Source organism: Jaculus jaculus, chromosome 13, assembly GCF_020740685.1.
Source record: "Jaculus jaculus isolate mJacJac1 chromosome 13, mJacJac1.mat.Y.cur, whole genome shotgun sequence".
Classification (NCBI taxonomy): domain Eukaryota; kingdom Metazoa; phylum Chordata; class Mammalia; order Rodentia; family Dipodidae; genus Jaculus; species Jaculus jaculus.
The window spans coordinates 14,417,651-14,438,656 of NC_059114.1; the positions used below are offsets into that span (position 1 = coordinate 14,417,651).

The following is a 21,006-nucleotide window of genomic DNA, read 5'->3' on the forward strand; positions in this document are numbered from 1 at the left end:
TCCCAGCACTCGGGAGGCAGAGGTAGGAGGATCTCCATGAGTTCAAGGCCACCCTGAGATTCCGTAGTGAATTTCAGGTCAGCCTGGGCTACAGTGAGACCCTACCTTGGAAAAAAAAAAAAAAAATGAAAAAACGGTTGTTCATCAAAAGGCCATAAATGAAAAGAGGGCCTCTACAACACTTGTTGAGGACCAGTCTGAGAACAGACAGGGAGCTACTATGGACAGAGGGCAGAGACTCAGAGAGGGAGGGTTGGGCAGGGCCGGGAGGATGTTGTGTTGGCCCTGAAGCCGTGTAGATTGAAGCGAAGGGGGTCCTGGATGGCTGGAAGAGAACCTAATTAGCTCAGGGGTAGGCACGTTGGGCCGGGGAGGGATTGAAGTACCCCAGGCCCACCTACAGTGACATTCAGGCCCCTACAGTGTTCCTGATGGGGCTTGGGATGAGGAAGGCATGTATGTATGTATGTATGTATGTATGTATGTATGTATGTATGTATGTGGGCAGGTGCAGGCTGTCCCTGATTGGGCACATGTGGCTCCACACGTGAGCCCAAATATGTGTGTATGAGCTTGAAGTGTGGGCACAGAAAACCAGAAGGCAGTGCCCGTGAGAACCACTCCCCGCACCGCTTGTTCCATCCAGTAGGAGCTAGAACAAGGCCCCAGCCCAGTTGAAGCACTTCCCGTGGGTCAGGCCACCTGGTGTGCATCTGCTCATCTCACTCTCTGCCCCGTGGACACAAGAGCTGTGGACACTTACCTGAGGTCCCCAGCCCGTCAGGGGGCACCTGGGTCCAGCCTTTTGGTCAACCACCACGGTCAGTGGGCTGTGGCAGGTTGGGATCCCTGGGATAACCAGCGAGGTGCTGAGCAGCCAGCCCTGGGGCTCCCCAGATCCCTCCCTAGGGAGCCAGAGAACAGCTGTGTCTGCCTGCCCAACAGCCCTCCCGCCCACCCTCCGGAGCAACCTCATTAGGGATTCTGCTGGTGTCACCAGCTAATTAGTGTCACGTTAATTGAGCGTTCAGGAGGCTGCCACCTCCAAGGGCGGAGTGTCACAGTGAAGGGGAATGCAGATGCGCTGCTGTGCCCCAGAACTCCTCCTGCCCTAGAGAAATGCTGGGTGCCTCTGGCTCCTCACTTCAACACAGAATGCCTGCTGTGACTTCCAGAGCCTTTGTGGAGGACACTGGAGGCGTAAGTGGCCACGCTCATGGACCACCTACGTGCAGGGTGCCCAGCTTACCTGGCACTGTCCTTGAGAAAACGACATGTAGCCGGCCGTGGTGACGCACGCCTTTAGTTCCAGCACTCGGGAAGCCAAGGTCAGAGGACTGGTGTGAGTTCGAGGCCAGTCTGGGCCAGAGTGAGACCCTACCTCGGAAAACCATAGAGAGAGAATAAATGACATGTAACCCCGTTCTGCACCCATAAACATGACTTTCTAGGGTCATCCCTTATGAGACAGAGGGGTCACAGGGCCACCTGCAGCTGGAAACTCTTCAATGGGCTCCTGCTTGCTGTGCCCGTCTTTTTGGGGTCCCGGGCACATGAGCTGCTCTCCCGAAGCCTCGCTCTGCTTTTCTGTCAGAGGGAGTCAGCCCCAGCACGTGCCTCATAGGATGTAGCCTGTCCACATCCACCTCCCTGGAGGGGCTGGCCTAGGGCCTTGATAGAGGCAGGGGCCCCCAGGGAGTCCCAGGGGCAGGATCAGGAGCTCTGGGCTGGTCGCCTTCACCGGGTCACATTCCATGCTTTGTGGTGCTGGGAGCAACACTGCAGCCCTTCGTTTCTCTATAGGTGAGAACTGAGGCTGCCCAAGGTCACCCACAGTCAAGGTGAAGCCCACAACCAGGCTTGGCATCTTAGCGCTCTGTGGGGCTTTGCCCGCCCCTCTCTCCTCACCCCCCCCCCTCCTGGCTGGCAGAGGCTCAGTGAAGCCCTCTCTGTGTCTCCCCAAGGCAACATTAAGCCCCACTCAGAGGGCTGGTTTTAATTGGCTTAATATACTCGTTAATAACCGCGTCTATTTAACGCACCTGTAAAAGGCCCATGACATTAACTTAATGGCAGTGACGATTCGCCCGGCACTTCCAGCCAGCCTTTTAAATCTCCCGACAAGCCTTTAATGGGGGCCATGTCGATGGAGATGGATCAGAAAAAAAAGAGGGAGAGAGAGAGAGATGAGCAGAGGAGGGGCTGCCCAGGTCACAGGGGGTTCCTCTGTACACCTGGGTCTCTGCTATGGGGTTTGTACTGTGGACCCTTGCTCATCACCCTGTCCCCTGAATGTCTGATCCCTTCTGGGTCCCAGCACACCTCCTCCCCCCCCCCCCAAGGCTACATCAAGGACTTCAGGAAGGGCACAGTAGCTGGCCCAAAGGGTACATGTGACAGGGCAGCTGTTGGCATATAAAAGGAGGCCAGGGAACACCATGTGTGCATCTGGGGCCTGGATCAGGAAGGGAGGTTGCAAAGGCTATGTGTGCGGCCAGGTGCCCGGGACTTTGAATGACACAACTTCAACAATACACACCGGCCCAGTAGAGGCTGTCAAAGAGGCAACGGGAGCCTGGAAGTGCTCAGCCAGCCCTTCAGCCTGCTCTCGAGGTCTGTGGCAAGCACTGAGCCAGTTCCGACTACAGAAAACAGGCTCCAAGAGGGTGCACAGCCCGTGTGTGGAATGTTCATCAATTCTCTAACAGCCCTTCCACCTTCCAGCCCCTCACCCCCGACATACTACAGGACTGCCCACTCTGTCACCTCTGCATGCTGGGGGGGGGGTTGGAGGGAGGGACGGGGGAGGAAGTGTGCTGATTAAGACCAAGGAAAGAGGTGGGCGCTTAGAAGGGACAGAGCAACCATCAGCATCCCAGGCCCTTTGCAGGACCCAAGGGGGGCAAGGAGAAAATACCCTTTTTTGAGTTTTTTGTTTGTTTTTTTGGAGGTAGGGTCTCACTCTAGCCCAGGCTGACCTGGAATTCACTATGGAGTCTCAGGATGGCCTCGAACACATGGTGATCCTCCTACCCCTGCCTCCCGAGTGCTGGGGTTAAAGGCGTGTGCCACCACGCCCAGCAACACCCATGTCCTTAACGTAGTTCAAAGGCATTCATGGCTGGCCGCCAGCAGCTACAGGACAGTGAAGAAATGTCATCCTGACACTCCAGAACCCGGTGGCCCTTCTCAGAGTAGGCTCTTTGTTGGCATTTGCTACTTTTTTTTTTCCCCTTCTTCAGGCCACAGCTCTCCCCGCTCAAAAGGGAAGGAGAGGGTGCTGGGTGAGTGGTACGGGACAACATGCTTTGGAATCTCCTGCCACATTCCCTGTGCTGCAGGCTCTTAAGAAACCTCACTTCTGAGGCTGCAGACACAGATGGCTTAGCAGTTAAGGCGCTAGCCTGCAAAGCCTAATGACCTGGACAACCCAGGTTTGAATCCCCAGTACCCATGTAAAGCTGTATGCACGAAGTGGTGCACAGATCTGGCGTTTATCTGTAGTGGCTGGAGGCCCTGGCGTGCCCATTCTCTTCTCTTTGTAAATAAGAAAAATATATTTAAAAAAAAAAGAAAAAAGAAACCTCACTTCTAATGCCCATCACATCCTACTGTTGCCGAGGGCCTGTGCATGCCCTCTGTGATAGTTAATCTTGTCAACTTGATGGGATTTTAAATCTCCATAGAAACAAATCTCCGAGGGAGACCTCTGAGGGATTATCTAGATTAAGTTTATTGAGGTGGGAAGACATACCCTGACTGTGGGCAGCACCGTTCTGCAGGAGTCCCCGACTGAGTAAAAGGGAGAAAGCAAGCTGGTTGTGGAGGCTCTCACCTTTAATGCTAGAACCAGGGAGGCCAGCCAGGGCGTGAGACCTTGCGTCAAAATGAGAGGGAGGGAGGGAGGAAGTAAAGAAAGAGATGGTGCTTGCCTGCAAAGCCTAAGGACCCAGGTCCAATTCTCCAGGTTCCACATAAGCCAGATGCACATGGTGGCACATGCTTCTGGAGTTCAATTGCAGTGGCTAGAGGCCCTGGAGCACCCATTCTCTCTCTAATAAATTAATAAAAATAAATCTCAAAAAAAAAAAGCAAGCCAAGGCAGGATATGGTGGTGCATGCCTTTAATCCCAGCACTCAGGAGGATGGCTGTGAGTTCAAGACCACCCTCAGACTATGTAATGAATTCCAGGTCAGCCTGGGCTAGAGTGAAACTCTACCTCAAAAAAAAAAAAAAAAAAAGAGGGGGAGGTAGGAGGATCACCGTGAGTTCGAGGCCACCCTGAGACTCCATAGTGAATTCCAGGTCAGCCTGGGCTAGAGTGAGACCTTACCTCAAAAAAAAAAAAAAAGAAAAAGAAAAAAGAGGGGAGCCGGGCGTGGTGGCTCACGCCTTTAATCCCAGCACTTGGGAGGCAGAGGTAGGTGGATCACCGTGAGTTCAAGGCCACCCCGAGACTACATAGTGAGTTCCAAGTCAGCCTGGACTAGAGTGAGACCCTACCTTGAAAACTCAAAAATTTTTTTAAAGGGTGCTGGAGAGATGGCTTAGCAGTTAAGGCGTTTGCCTGCAAAGCCCAGATCCCGGTTTGCTTCTCCAGGACCCACATAAGCCAGGTACACAAGGTGGCGCATGGATCTGAAGAACCTTTGCAGTGACTGGAGGCCCTGCCCTACCCATATTCCCCGCCCTTTCTCTCTCAAATAAATAAATCAAATATATTAAAAAAAAAAAAAAGTCAAGCACAGGCATTCAATGCTTTCTGCATTCTGGCTGCAAATGAACTAGGACCAGCTGCCTCAAGCCACTGCCCCACACTCCCACCATGATGGAATGACCCTAACCTGTAAGCCAAAACCAGCCCTTCCTGCCTTAAGTCCTTTGGGTCAGCAGTGCCGTAAGTGACTAATACACGCCTTTCCACCCAGTCACCTGTGACATCCTGGGGAAACCCGCCTGTCAGTCCCTCTGAATAACTAGCATAACTGAGAAAAGGCTGCTTAGCAGAAGACAGGTTGTCTCAGGCTCACGCTTACAAAGCCCCCACTGCTGCGTGACATGGGACGCCATGGTGGCAGCATGTCTGGGGGAAAAAAAAGTTGCTGGCCTCACGGGGGACCAGGAACACCCACTCCCAGGGACCTCCTTTCTCCAACCAGCGCCACCTCCTAACATCTGCTATGAACCCAGCAATGCCAGCACCCTCAGGATCCAGTGACCTCTCGAGGGCGCCACCTGCTGGGGGACCAAGCTTGAAGCACACCAGCAATGCATTGGGGGATATTTCATATGCAAACCACAATGGATGAGGTCTCCCCATAGCTCCAAACCCACCCCCTGGGGTCATGCCCTCACGATGCCCGTGGCGGCCTGGCAGTTGGCGCTGTGTGCCCCCCGCTGTCACTTGTCTGCTTTCCCCATCACCAGCCCACTGTGTACCACAGCTCCAGTTCCTATGGCAACATGTCAAGTAATCCCAAAAGCCAGTGTCAAGAGGCCATTAGGCTCAGGTATGGGGTCAGGACGGCGGGGACAGCACGTTTCTGCCCCGTGGTGCTCCTGAGGGCTGGAGGAAGGTGTGCCAGAATCTTCTGAACACTCGCGTGGTGGGTGACGCTGGTGGTTGCTCAGACCACCCACCTGTGGCCTTTCTCCATGTGGCTGGGTTCCAAGGACAGATGTTCGGGTGGAAGTCACATTGCCTTTCGCAGCCTAGCTATGAAAGTCACCTAGCGTCACTTCCGGCTGCTGTGTCCTGTTCAGTACGGTTGAGCCTCCACTGAGCCGGTCCGTGTCACGTGATCGGAAATTGGACAGGTGCTTGTAGGAATCGTGTCCAAGAATGTGTGGACATGTTTTAACACCTCCACACCTGTCTCGGGCCTGTTTCTGGGCTTGGTGCTGCCTGCCAGTCCCCCACCGGCATGTCAAGCCCCTCAGACCCTCCCGAGTCTCTGGGCCTGCACAGAAGGATCTGAGAGAGACAGTGTGCCAGCGCCAGGGGCTGGAGGTGGGATGCAGGCCGGACAAGCTCATCCACCCACGTCCCCACCAGGCGTTCAGCATCGCATTCTTGGGTTCCCACTGTCTCCTGTGGGTAGTGGGACCCCAGGAGTACACAGGGAGCTCAGATCACATGTGAGGACAAGCCAGTGGCAGTCAGTCTGCTGTGGGCCATGCAGTAATGACCAATTCCTGTGGGAATCTCCTGGCTTGGCTGGGAGAGTCAGAGCAGGCGGGGTGGACCCCCCCCCCCACTATCCCAGAGGGCCATGCACCCTCACCGCTTTGCCCTCATCCTCACCTCTACTAACAAGCTCACCCTGATGACTCCCCAGCCCCGCCCATGAGGACCCTTCACTGTGCCCCTTCACATTCACTGAACAGACAGCGCCAAGCACTCCGAGGTGGTCCCCTTCCCTGGGAAGGTCTAAGGGGTTCACCAAGCCAGGCTTAAGGGTCAGGTATGTCCCAGGGCTCCAAGTCACACCCATTGCACTCTAGCCAAACAGACCTGTGTTTCAAGCACCTACGGGTGGGCTGGGAGAAGGTTCCCCAGGGAACACGCCACAAGCACGGGCTGCCGTCCCAAAGACCTGAGGGATACCATGATTAAGCCAGGTTTGCGACTAGGGACTTTGGGGGCCTGGCCACTTGTGCATTCCCAGAGGTTCTCACCTCTGAGGTGGACAGAGAGCCTCTCCAAGCACAGCCCCAGGTAGTTGGTCCAGAGACAGAGGCAAGGGTAGGAATGACCAGTGACCTAGAAGGCAGACAGACCCCAAATCCTCTCCTTGTTACCTGTGTCCTCTCTGAGCTCCTCTCATCATCTGTAAAATGGGAATCTGTGTGCATCATCTCTTGCCATTGGACAAGTGACTCCAACACTTGAATAGCATAGATCTTTTCAGTCAAAGTGGCTGAAAACTTGGGATCAGCTTGGCTGCTCACAGTCCCTTACTCTACATGCACCCCCAAGACCCCCCACATGAAAGGGCATCCCTACAGCAAGTGCTGTGGAGAGCCAGCTGGGAGGAAGCCACTGTGTCTCCTGTGAACAGCCCCAGAAGCCACATTCAACTCCCTTTTTGGTTACCCAGTCTGCCCCGTCTGGTGTGGTACCTGGGGACTGCAAGGGCATGAATACCAGGTGATCAAGGTGGGGCTGGAGAGATGGCTCAATGGCTAACGTGCTTGCCTGCAAAGCCCAACGACCTGGGTTTGATTACCCAGTACCCATGTAAAGCCAGATGCACAAAGTAGTGCAGGCATGTGGAGTCTGCAGTGGCTAGAGACCCTGGCATGCCCCTTCCTTCTCTCTCGCTTTCTTTCTTTGCTTGAAAGTAATTAAATTATTCTTTAAAAATCCTCAAGGTGAGGGCTGGAGAGATGGCTTAGCAGTTAAGGCACTTGCCTGCAAAGCAAAGGACCCAGGTTCGATTCCCCAGGACCCACATAAACCAGATGCACGAGGTAGGGCATGTATCTGGAGTTCATTTGCAGTTGCTAGAGGCCCTGGTGCACCCATTCTCTCTTTCCTCTACCTCTTTCTGTCCCCCCCCCCTTGTTAAATAAAAATTGTAGAGAAAAAAAATCATCAAGGTGAGGGCTGGAGAGATGGCTTAGCACTTAAGGTGCTGGCCTATGAAGCCTAAGGACCAAGGTTCGATTCCCCAGTACCCATATAAGCCAAAGGCACAAGGTGGCACATGTGTCTGGTGTTCGTTTGCAGTGGCTAGAGGCCCTGGCACATCCATTCTCTCTCCCTCCCTCTCTCAAATAAGTAGATAAAAATTAAAATAAACCATCAAGGTGAGGCAGGTCTCTGGGGCTGGCTACCACATGTTATAATCTGCACTCATATCTGTAAAATGGGACCACGACCCACCCCCACAGTGCCCAGGCCCGCCAAACACACGCCGCCCTGGAAACAGTGGCAATGGACATGTAGCCTGGACACCCAGTAAGCCTGGCCCAAGAGCTTTGTATCCTCAGGGAGCCCCACTGACCAGATGGGGGAGCAGAGCACCTTCTTTTGGAGGATGCGAACAGGAAACAGGCATTTTCCCTCATCTTAAGTTTTTTTTGTTGTTGTTGTTCATTATTATTTATTTGAGCATGGCAGAAAGAGAGAGAATGGGCACACCAGAGCTTCCATCCACTGCAAACAAACTCCAGATGCATGTACCCCCTTGTGCATTTGGCTGACGTGGGCCGTAGGTCCTGGGGAATTGAGCCTCGAACCGGGGTCCTTAGGCTTCACAGGCAAGCGCTTAACCGCTACGCCATCTCTCCAGCCCACTTCTTAAGGTTTTAAACACCTAATTTATCCCATCCATTAGATAGATTCTGTAGATTTAATCATTTTCACAGTTGGTGGCTCATTGGATACTCAAGATAAACTCCAAATGAAAGTATAATGGTGAGGACAAATGAGTTTTCACACCACAATGGCAGAAACTTGCTTGGGATGAGAGTTTAAGAGGAACGAAAACACACACAGATATCATTTTATTTTATTTTTTTTTTCCCTCCCAGCAGCTGCTTTTGCTGAGTCTGGTAGGTTTCCACAGCTAATTTCACCAGTTTTGTTCATCTGTAAAATTGCATAAAAGTGACATTTTTGTGCTCATTATAGCAACTGCTGATTTATGGCTAGCAAATGAAGAACTGGTCCCTTTTTTGCGGGACTCTCCGAGCAGTGCTAAGTGCCCATGAAATTGCTTGTATAATGTAGTTTAAATCCAATCTAAGAGAAAGATTCCCCCGCAGGCCAAAGTGACATTTCCATTCTCCACACCAAGTTTATTTTAGGCCACTTAGGAGGGGACACCCCAAGTACAGCCAGGGTGGGGACCCATAAGTGGGCTCACCTGCCAGGCTCAAGTTAGGCCAAAGGGATGAAGGAAGGGCTTGCCTTCTTGTCCTGTTGCCCTGCCCCTGCTGAACCCCTTCTGTAGCTGCCCAGCGCCCTGGGGCAGCACTTTGGCACCTGGGCATTTCAGGATGTGCAGGAGCACACAGGTCCAGGTCCTACTTGCTAGAACTATGAGTGTTTCCAGATGATGACAGCGTGTCCTCTGGGTTGAGAAGCCACCACACTGTTCAGATGCCCTCCATGCGCTGGTGCGAGCTCTCCCAGGCGTCCCTCAAGGTTTTCTCCCCACAGCAAGCCACTCTGGCCCCTGCCAATTACGATGACACCCAGGACATCCTTCCTAACCTGATCCTGTGCTCCACTGGTGGCCTTAGGTAATGGGCACACACTCCTCTGAGAAAGCTGGCCCCAAATGCCTGGCCTCCCCAATGCAGGGCAATGGGATGGGCAATGAGCCCCAGGCAGCGTAGGAGGAGGCCTGGGGCAGGCAGACCTTCCTGGGCGCATGGGAGGGTGTTCACACTGTGGCAGCACCAGCTTCTGCTTTTGCTGCCCATCATACCCGACTTGTAAAACCCTCACAGCTGCTCTGGGAGGTAGCCTTGACAACAGCAGCACCCCGCTTTACCAACCAAAAAACTTAGCCAGGCTTGGTGGCACACACCTTTCATCCCAGCACTCGGGAGGTAGAGGGAAGAGGATCCCTGTGAGTTTGAGGCCAGCCTGAGATACAGAGTGAATTCCAGGTCATCCTGGGCTAGGGAAAGACCCTACCTCGAAAAAGCAAACCAAACTAAGAAACAGCTAAGGGTTGGTGCCGTGAAGCCCTCCCTGCACCTGAGGTCCCTGGCTCAGTTCCCCAGCACCTGTTTTGCACCTCACCCTGCCGGGTCCCTTGGCACCATCTAGGTCACCTTGCCAACCTGGCAGCCATCATGACTCCCATTCTACAGGCAGGGAAACTAAGGCTCAGCTGGGCAAACAATCTGCCCAGTGCCACAGAGCCCATGTAACCAAGTCTCCCCCAAGACGTAGCAGGTTCCAAAGTCCAGGTGTCTCCCTGTGCCCAGGCCGTGACCCTCCTCCCTAGCCCTTGGCTCCAGGGAGGACGTAGTCTGCACTTGGGTCTGCAGTGCCTCAGAATCCAGAAAGGAGCCTGCCCACCCAACCACCTTCCTTCCCCGTGGCCATGGCCAGTTGGGCCTACCTACAGGCGGGTGAGCTGGACGACCTGGATGGATGTCACACAGTGTTAGTGACAGGCACACCTTCCATCCCCAAGCCCAGATTAGCAAATCCACGTTGTCAGAAGTGCGGGTGGACGTGGCTGGGGGCCAGCAGGGCCCCCGTCGCCCAGCTTTGTTCCTGCATTGGGAGTAGATGGCATGGATGACCATAGTCCCCACCCCATCTGAGCCTCACACCCGGGTCCAAAGCTTGGAGATGGGGAAGGAAAACTGAGTCCCGGGGAAGTGAGCGAGGGAAGGGGCAGGGCAGCTCCTGAGATCCCAGTGGGCAGCCGGGAGCTGTGTGGCCACCAGGGCAGGGCAGGTCTCACCTGTGCCTCTGTCCCCTGCAGGCGAGTCAGTGGCTGGCTCCATGCATTCCTCCCGTTACCCGAGCCCGGCTGAGCTGGACGCCTACGCTGAGAAAGTGGCCAACAGCCCGCTGTCCATAAAGATCTTCCCCACCAACATCCGCGTGCCGCAGCACAAGCACCTGAGCCGCACGGTCAACGGCTACGACACCAGCGGCCAGCGCTACAGCCCCTATCCGCAGCACGCGGCCGGCTACCAGGGCCTGCTGGCCATCGTCAAGGCGGCGGTCTCCTCTTCCAGCACGGCTGTGCCTTCCGGCCCCACCAAAAGCGTGCTCAAGAACGCAGAGGGCAAGCGGACCAAGCTGTCACCAGCCACTGTGCAGGTGGGCATTGCTCCCTACCCGGCGCCCAGTGCCCTGGGTCCCTTAGCCTACCCCAAGCCACCTGAGGCTCCTGCCCCGCCACCTAGCCTGCCTGCAGCCGCCACCACCAGCTCCGCCATCCCCCTGCCGGGCCGAGGCCTGCCCCTTCCACCCTCCAACCTGCCCTCCATCCACAGCATCCTCTACCAACTCAACCAGCAGTGCCAGGCCCCAGGCGCTGCACCCACTGCCTGCCAAGGCGTAGCTGTCCCCCAGCCCAGCCCAGCCAAGCACGGCCCTGTGCCCAGCTTCCCCGGCATGGCCTATTCAGCCACCGCCGGTCTGCCTGACTGCCGGAAAGGCGCAGACCTGGGCCAAGGGGCCACAGCTGCCCTGACCCTGGCTGGGGCCACCAAACCCGCAGGATACGCAGAAGGCGGCCTCGATTACCTGCTGTGGCCGCAGAAGCCACCCCCACCCCCACCCCAGCCACTGCGTGCCTACGGCGGCGGCAGCACTGTAACCAGCAAGTCCCCCGAGGCTTGCAGTGGACGGGCCTATGAGCGGGCCAGCGGGTCACCCCTCAACTGTGGAGTCGGGCTGCCTACCAGCTTCACCGTGGGCCAGTACTTCGCTGCTCCCTGGAACAGTGTACTGGTCACCCCTACCAGTGACTGCTACAACCCGGCCACGGTGGCAGTGACTGAGCTGGGACCCGGGGTGACCCGGGAGCTAGCCGGGCCTCCTGTGGACGTCCTCTCTGGCCTGACCAGCAAGAGCGTGTGCAACACGTCGGTGCTGAGCAGCAGCCTGCAGTCGCTGGAGTACCTCATCAATGACATCCGGCCACCCTGCATCAAGGAGCAGATGTTGGGCAAGGGCTACGAGACGGTGGCCGTGCCCAGGCTGCTGGACCACCAGCATGCCCACATCCGCCTGCCGGTCTACAGATAAGATCTGCCCTGCAGATGTAGAGATGGACGGATGGATGGACGGATGGATGGATGGGGTGCTGGGGGGAGGGAAGGGGGAGACAGGCCACGGAACGGGGTGGGCAGCTGGCAGAGGCATCTAGCCCCACTCTGTACCCACCACGATGCCCACAGGGAAGCCAGACTGGCTGCCGCTTTGCTGCTGGGGGCATGGGGCGGGGCAGGGTGTCCTCACATGCCAAGGTTCCTCCTCCTCCCACCAAGGGCCCCAGGGCTGGGGCAGCAGTGATGTCCACACTCCTGTCTAGGGACAACAAAAACACTTAAACACAGGAACAGTTCCTTCTGGCCTCCAGCACTCAGGCCCGTGGGGAAGCAGATGGAAATGGGGTGTTTCAGTCAGAGGAGAAGGTCACATACTGAGTCTCTACCCACAATCCCCCAGCCGCCCAGAAAAGGAGTAGGGATGGGGGGGGGCAGTCTATAGGAAGTTCCTGGGCCCAAAGTGTCTCCTTCCCCGCCAGCCATTCCAGATGAAGACCACTCTGACTCCAGGCTCCTACGGGGCCCCAAGACTACCCTATGTTCCTCCTCTCTGACTCTTCCCCAACTCATTCCTTCCTAACAAGAGTCATGCCCGGTCCGTACTCTGCACACCCTGGACCAACCTCTTCTCCATTCCTCCCAATACATCTCACAGGGCTGCCGGGCACAGGTGGTACACTGCACAAGGGCACCTTGTCCAAGGAGATACCACTTGCATCCTAGACTTGTATATTTATTACAATTTTCCGCATCTTGAGGAAGGGGCGTCGTTTTTCCTGTTCGCACAAAGATGTCGCAGGGGCCAGCAAGGGGCCTTCAAATTCCAGCTCTATTCAGAAGAGCCCCCCACCCACCTTGCCTTCGTGGTTTGTGTGTGGGATCTCCTGGGAGCCAGTCGTTATAACGGGGAGAGCCGATCCAACTCCCTCTTCTGTACCCTCCCCCTCAGGCCTAGCCGACACTGTTGTGGGGGTAGGTAAGCCCAGGAGGTCCCCAAGGCCTGCAGTCCCCCAGCCCTGGCCCCTGGGCGCTCCGGAAGTGGTACTATCTCTCCAAGGCCTGTTCGAGCACTAAGTGCATTTACAAATCTCTGAGAATGTTTTTTTATACTAAAATTGACCATTATATTCTACTGTGAGAAGTGCAGTCTGCACTATATTGTTTTAAAAACGAAGAGAAAGAAAAAAAAAAAAAAAAGGAAAACACAGATGGTGTCTCAGCTGTCGGCTTGCCTTACAGCTCTTGTCTTCCTGCTCTGCCTTCCTCCCTCCCTGAAGGACCCACGGGAGGCCAACCTAGGGAGCCTCAGGGAGCGGGGTGCTGCCCAGGGCCTCTCACCTGTCCGCCCGCGGGAACAAAGTGGGAACCGAATCCAAGCCGCTGGGGGTCCCCTCTGCAGAGCGGGGCTGGCTCTGTCAGGCCTCCCGCTTCGTGGTGGCAGGGCGGTGGGGACAGTCCTGCCCAACCTTCCTTAAGCTCGGCCACAGACCCAGCCCTGCCCCCTTGGAGCTCGACCTTTGCAAGGCACCAACGGTACTCGTAAGGGGAGACGCACCCACCCGAGGTCACACAGCAAGGTCTCGGGAAGTGGGGTCTCCACCCTATGGCATGGGTCTGCCCTCAGATCTCGTCCCTGCCACAGGAGGGCTTTGCCCAGCTCTTGGCCTGCCAGCCTGAAGGGAAAAGGAGGACCCTCCCCCCGGCCAGAGGCAGCCCTCCCTCCCCTCGGACAGCCCCGCCTGGCTGACCAGTGTGAGTCAAGACAGGCCAGGTGGCAGCTTCCCCAGTCTACGGCCCCCAAGTCTGGCAGCACATGGGTCACGGGCACCAGGAGCCTCACAGCAGACCGCAGTCCACGGGCCACATATGGGCAAGACCAGGCCTTGCCAGCTGGGCCCACAGTGCCACGTACATTTCCCAGCCCCGTGGAGCAGGTGACCGGGCCTGCTGAAAAAGGTCAGGTGGGCCCACACTTCCCTCTGGAGACCCTGAGTTGGTCTGTCGGGAAGGGCCGCCTGTCAGGGATGGAACCCAAGGAGTCAGGCGCATCAGGAGTGGGGACAGAGAGGCAAAGGCGAGCCTGTGGCCAGGTTCCTTCTCCCTGGGGCTCAGTTTCCCTTTGGGGAGCTAAGAAGGCATGAGTCATTCTAGGTGCCTTGTATTGCCCCATGTTTACACGTAGTTGCCTTGGCCCCTTCTTGGACAAGGTCAAGGACACCAGTGCAGACCTCAACCCACATGAGCACTCCCACACCAGGCTCAGCTGTGGGCATCACCAACAAGCGCTGGCCTCAGGTGAGGCTCATAAGGCCCACAAAGGCAGGCAGCGCCTAGCAGTCCCCAGCTGAGGCCAGAGGACACAGCCCTGGGCCCCCACACACCACATGGGGGCCTGTTTGCCTCCAGCACCCCAGACCGGGAGTGGCCACGCAGCCAGGCTGTAGGACTTCGTGTCCTTTACCCTTCGCTGCCACATCTGTGGTCTTTCTCAGTCCCTGTCCCAAGGCGCGGGGACCCCTCCCCGTGAAGCTATCTTGGGCCCACAGTGCTCAAGAGCGGAACCAGCGACATGATGGTCAAGTGTACAACAAAGTGACTCCCGCTACCATTACCACACACTGTCACGGCAACCAAGAGGCCCCCCTCCCCCTGCGCTGGGCATGGGTGAGGGCAGACAGGGTGAGGGGCAGGTGAGATGGACGATCTGACACTCACCGGTCCTGGGTGGCAGTGCGTGTGTTTTCTTCACCCACAGCCGGCCTGGGAACATTCTCCCCAAGTCGACACAAACTGGAACAAACGTCATTTCTGAGCTTGACCGCGAAACAGCAAAGCGCCTCCGAGCTCTGTTTGGAGACCTCAATTCCAAACCAGGCGCCACGCATCCCACTGCGCCTGCGCTGCGTGGCCCCAGGGAAGGTGGAGCCATCGGGTGGGCGTGGCCATCTGGTTAATTAAGGGCCAGCCAGGCAGGTGAGGCTGGTTGGGTAGAAAGCTTTCTGTTAAAATCGAGTGTGGTGGTGCATGCCTGTAACTCCAGCATTCAAGACATGAGAATCGTAAATTCCGGCTGGTTAAGGCGCTTGCCTGCAAAGCCAAAGGACCCAGGTTCAATTTCCCAGGAGCCATGTAAACCAGATGCACAAGGTGATGCAAGAGCCTGGAGTTTGTTTGCAGTGGCTGAAGGCCCTGGTGCATTCATTCAAATTCATTCTCTCTCTCTCTCTCTCTCTCTCTCTCATAAGTAAAATATTTAAAGAGAGAGAGAGAGAATCACAAATTCGAGGCCAGCTTAGGCTACATAGCAAGATCTGGGTTCAAAACAATAGGAAAAGTCACAGGCTGGAAGGATGACTCAGAGATTGAGGGTGATTGTTTGTAAAACCTACCCTGACAGCCAGGGGTTCAATTCCCCTGCAGCCATGTAAAGCCAGATATAAAAAGTGGTGGGGCATCTGTTGTTTGTATACACACATATACTCACAGGGGAAAAATATGTTAAAAAATCACCAGCTAAGTCGGATGTGGTGGCGCATGCCTTTAATCCCAGCATTTAGGAGGCAGAGGTAGGAGGCCACCCTGAGACTACATAGTAAATTCCAGGTCAGCCTGATTTAGAGTGAGACCCTACCTCGAAAATCAAAATAAAATAAAATGAAATAAAATCACCAGCTCACTGGAGAGTGGCAGGGGACAGGAGAAGCCAAGAAGACTGTCCCCAGTATCCCATGAACACCATGAGTGACCACAGACAGCTCTGATCCAAGCCCCCAACCTCAATTTCTAGATCTGTCAAAGGAGAGGTGACACCTGAATTGAGTTCCCCAGGGCATGGGGCTGCAGGGTCAGACAGAACTGGTCCTATACCAATGCAGGAGCAAGGATCCTCCCCCATACCTCTTAACTGTGTGTTGCAACAGGGGAAACTGAGGCCCAGAGGAAAGGAACTTAATGTCTCCAATTGCAACACAAGACAGTGATAAAGGGCTGAGGAGATGGCTCAGCAGTTACTTGCTTTAAAGCCCAACAGCCCAAGCTTGATTACCAAATACCCATGTAAAGCCAGATGTGCAAAGTGGCACGTGCATCTGGAATTTGTTTGCAGTGGCAGGAGGCCCTGGCACACCCATACCCACTGTGTGTGTGTTTGCCTCTTTCTCTTCTCTCAAATAAATTTCTTAAAAAAGGAATAGTGATACATGCCCACCACATGCCATGTTCAGCTTGTGACTCTGACTTTGGGGTAGTGGGAAAGTTGGGCACACTTGGAAAATAGGCCTCCAACTTTGCATCTGGATCTCTGCCCTGGTCAACAGGAGACAGGGTGCTGGGCAGGGACCCTCAGCCCCAGTTACAAGCAGAAACAAGACACCCCAGGGTGCTCAGTCACTGAGGTAAGGACTGTGTGTATTAAATGTATTTTCCACGCATGAGGATTTCAACGTCGGTATTTACCAGAACATAGCACCACTCTAAGGCAAGAGCCATCTGTGTGTTCCATGTGGGTTGAACTGCGGAGAGAGGTGGTCAGCTCCCGGGGAGCTCGGGGATGTTAGGTATAAGACGTTCAGTGAAGACAGCTGTGCTTTCCTTTTGTTATATACCCCAGCTGATTTACAAGTGCAAGGGCTTGGGATACCCTTGGTGGCAAGCACTTGCCTAGTACACACAAGGCCCTGCCGTTCCCAGCACTACAGGAAAAAAAGAAAAAAAAAAAAAGACAGCTGGAGAGATGGCTTACTGGTTAAGGCACTTGCGTGCAAGATCACACATGTGCACAAGGTAGCACATGCATCTGGAGTTTGGTTGCAGTGGCTGGAAGCCCTGGTGCACCAACTCTCTTTCTCATAAGAAAACAAAAAAAAACAGTTGTATGTACTCATTCTTAGAGATGCACAAACCACAATAAAAATAAAGGCTCTCTGGGCTGGAGAGATGGCTTAGCGGTTAAGCACTTGCCTGTGAAGCCAAAGGACCCCGGTTCGAGGCTCGGTTCCCCAGGTCCCACGTTAGCCAGATGCACAAGGGGGCGCACGCGTCTGGAGTTCGTTTGCAGTGGCTGGAAGCCCTGGCGCGCCCATTCTCTCTCTCCCTCTATCTGTCTTTCTATGTCTGTCGCTCTCAAATAAATAAAATAAAAAAATGACACAAAAAAAATTAAAAAAATAAATAAATAAAGGCTCTGGGTCTAGAGAAATGGCTTAGTGGTTAAAGCGTTTGCCTGCAAAGCCAAAGGAACTAGGTTCGATTCCCCAGGACCCATGTAAGCCAGATGCACAAGGGGGCATATGCATCTGGAGTTCATTTGCAGTGGCTGGAGGCCCTGGCACACCCATTCTTTCTCTCTCTCTTTCCCTGCCCATTTCTCTATTTCTCAAATAAATAAAGTAAAAATAAAGGGTCTGAAAAGTCTTGCAGGCAAAAGACTCTTTAAGCTAAAACCTACCATTTCTCTAACTTTGTTTGTTTGTTTGTTTGTTTGTTTGTTTGTTTGTTTTTGCAAGCAGAGTGAGAATGGGCACGCCAAGGCCTCTTGCCACTGCAAACAAACTCCAGATGCACAAGCCACCAGCTTTGTGCATCTGGCTTTATGTGGTTATTAGGGAACTGAACCCAGGCCATCACATTTGGCAGGCAAATGCCTTTAACCCCTGAACCATCTCTCTGGCCCTTTTACTTTCTTTTGTTGTTGTTGTTTAAGGTAGGGTCTCACTCTAGCCCAGGCTGACCTTGAATTCACTATGTAGTCTCAGGGTGGCCTTGAACTCACAGCCACTCCTACCTACCTCAGCCTACCAAGTGCTGGGATCAAAGGTGTGCGCCACAACACCTGGCTCCTTCTCTACTTTTTTAACCTGTCTTTGCTTCTGTCTATTCTGTCCAAGGAACAAACAGGACTTCAGGACATCCCCTGTGTATTGCCATGTAGGGACCCAAATGAGTTCTTTTCTCTGGGCCTCAGTCTCCCCAGTTATAACACAGGGCTTCATAATGAACTCATGGCCAAGCAGGGACTGGAACCCAACCCTGAGCGTGAGTCACTGAGGTGCATTTCCAGGCACAGCATGTCCACCATGTTGGCCCAGGCATGAAAGAAAGGGGAAGATGCTTATGGAAAAAGAGGAAGGCCACACCCTTCAGCCTGGCTGTGTGTCTTTAAATTTTATTTTACTCATTTATTATTATTATTACTATTATTACATTGGCTTTTTGAGGTAGAGTCTCACTCTAGCCCAGGCTGACCTGGAATTCACTATGTAGTCTCAGGGTGGCCTTGAACTCATGGCCAAGCCTCCTGTCTCTGCCTGAGTGCTGGGATTAAAGGCATGTGCCACCATGCCTGGCTAAACCAAGGTGAATGAACTCTACACTTGATCTTAGCCAAAAGGCCAAGAAGCGATGTGAATGAATTCTAGATGCATGTGCTACTTTGTGCATTTGGCTTTATGTGGGAACTGGGAATTTGAACCTGGGCAGTAAGGCTTGTAAGCAAGCACCTTAGCCACTAAGCCATCTCTTCAGCCCACCTTTTTCAATTTCTCAATTTTTTAAATTTTTATTTATTTATTTGAGAGCAACAGACAGGGAGAGAAAGAGGCAGAGAGAGAGAGAAAGAAAATGGGCACACCAGGGCCTCCAGCCACTGCAAACGAACTCCAGACGTGTGCGCCCCCCTTGTGCATCTGGCTAACGTGGGACCTGGGGAACCGAGCTTCGAACCGGGGTCCTTAGGCTTCACAGGCAAGCGCTTAACCGCTAAGCCGTCTCTCCAGCCCTCAGTTTTAACAGTTAAATTATTTATTTGCAAGCAGAGAGGAGAGAGAGAGAAATGGGGGCTCCAGGGCCTCCCACCAGTGCACCCACACTCCAGATGCATGCACCACTTTGTGCATCTGGCTTTATGTGGGTCCTGGGGAATCAAACTTGAGCAAGCTTCCTTAACTGCCAAGCTATGTCCCCAGCCTATTTAACAGGGTCTCATTATGTAGCCTAGGCCAGCCTCAAACTTGCCATCCTCCTACCTCAGCCTCTCAAATACCGCTGTGCATCACCATGCCCCATTGAACACTGCTGTTTTGGGGAGAAAACTGAGGCTCAGGTCGGAAGGCAAGTTTCCTGAGAGTACATCACAATTTGATCCTAAACCATCCAAAGGTAGGCCACCTTCTCCCCTCTCAGGGCACACCAGCAAGTTCCCAGGAAGGTGCTTTCTGAACAAGGTCCCAGATTCCAGTGTCGGTTATCTTCTGAGGAGGTCCTGAATGTGACCACAGCATCCCCTGGTGGTCGGCTGCAGAATCTCAGCCATCTGGCAACGGGGAATGCGGGGATGCGCTCACAAGGAGGGAGGCCCCCAGAGTCACTTAAGAACCTGGAGATGCTGAGCAGATCCCAGGCTGAGCTTTGCAGATCAGGGTTGAGTCAGCTCTATCCAGCCCTCCTGTGCCCATCTTTCAGAAGCCAGGGCACCTCAACTGTGGAATGAGAACCCAAAACAGTAAATTAAAATAAATCCTACCCTGGGCTGATGAGATGGCTCAGCAGTTAAGATACTTGCATACAAAGCCTAATAACCTGGGTTCAATTCCCAAGTACCTACACAAAGCCAAATGCACAAAGTGGTGCATACATCTGGAGGCCCTCAAGTGCCCATTCTCTCTGTCTTCTATCTTTCTATTAATTAATTAATAAAAACAAATCCTACCCAATGGTAGAGTGCTTGCCTATAAGCTCTGGGTTCCATCCCCAGCACCACCAAAAAAAAAAAAAGAAAGAAAGAAAGAAAGAAAAGAATCCTGGGCCCAAGACAGAGAGATGGCTCAATGGTTAAAGACACTTGCTTACAAAGTTTGATGGCCTGGATTCAATTCTGCAGTACCCATGTAGAGTGAGATGCACAAAGTGGCAAATGCGTCTTGAGTTTGTTTGCAGTGACAGGAAACCCTGATGTGCCCATACCCACTTTCTGTTAGTGTTTCTCTCACACACAAATACTTTTATTTTTATTTATTTGCAAGCAGAAAGAGATAGAAGAGAAACAGAGAGAGAGAACGGGTACACTAAACCCTCCAGTCTCCGCAAATTCCAGATGCATGCGCCACTTTCTGCATCTGGCTTTATGTGGGTACTGGGGAATCGAACCCAGGTCATTAGGCTTTGCAGTCATGCTCCTTGACCACTAAGCCATCTCTCCAGCCTGATAATTTTCCTTTTATTTTAGAGATAGAGAGAGGGAGAGAGAATTAGTGCACCAGGGTCTCAGCCACTGTAATCAAACTCCAGACACTTGTGTAACCTGATGGGCATGTGTGACCTTGCACTTACCTCACCTCTGTGCATCTGGTTTACATGGGATCTAGAGAATCAAGCATGGGTCCGTAGGCTTCGCATGCAAGCACATTAATGGTTAAGCTTTCTCTCCAGCCCCCAATAATAATTTTAAAACAGTATCCTACTTAGCCAGCTCTAATGGCACATGCCTTTAATCCAAACACTCAGGAGACAGAGATGGGAGGATCACTGTGAGTTCTAGGCCACTCTGAGACTGCACAGTGAATTCTAGGTCATCCTGGACTAAAACAAGAAGCTGACAACAAAAAATAATAGGGCTGGAGGGATGGCTTAGTGGTTAAGGTGTTTGCCTGCCAAGCCAAAGGACCCAGGTAGCCAGATGCACAAGGGGCTGCACACGTCTGGAGTTCATCTGTAGTGGCTGGAAGCCCTGGCATGCCCTTTCTCTCTCTCTCTTTCTCTGTCAAATAAATAAATAAAATAAAATATTTTTAAAAATAATAAAATAAAAAATCTTATTTAAAAATTCATCCCAAGCCAGGTCTTACTCACTCAGGCTGACCCAGCACTCACTCTGTAGCTCCAGGCTGGCCTCGAACTCACAGAGATCCTCCTACCTCTGCCTCCTGAGTGCTGGGATCAAATGCACGTGCCACTGTGCCCTGCCCTCCCTTGCCTTTCTGTCTCCAAAGCTTGAATACAGATCTCTCCATGGCCTCCAGGAGTCCTCCAAAATAAAAGCCAACAGATGCTCGGTTGTTAGGTAAGTGCTTCTGCTAGGAGGCAAAAAAATAAAAATTAATATCGCAAACAGAGACCTTCACTGTTTAATCACCCATACAAATGAATCAGCCAGTCCACAGACTCCGTCAGGGCCAAGGCACCCAGAATGGCTGCTCACTGTGACGTTGGCACACTCGGGATGCCAGAGTGCCCATCCGGAAGAGCCGGACGGT

General features: G+C 53.5%; 1 protein-coding gene across 1 annotated transcript in view; it reads left to right on the top strand.

The window, feature by feature from the left end:
• Fam222a (family with sequence similarity 222 member A) overlaps nucleotides 1-11,773 on the top strand; it is a 62,631-nt gene extending 50,858 nt beyond the window's left edge. The window contains exon 3 of the mRNA XM_004664109.2: nucleotides 10,459-11,773. Within this exon, the coding sequence (XP_004664166.1) occupies nucleotides 10,459-11,735 (1,277 nt within the window). The 3' untranslated portion in view covers nucleotides 11,736-11,773. The remainder of the gene's footprint in view (nucleotides 1-10,458) is intronic.
• The last annotated feature ends 9,233 nt before the right edge of the window (nucleotides 11,774-21,006 follow it).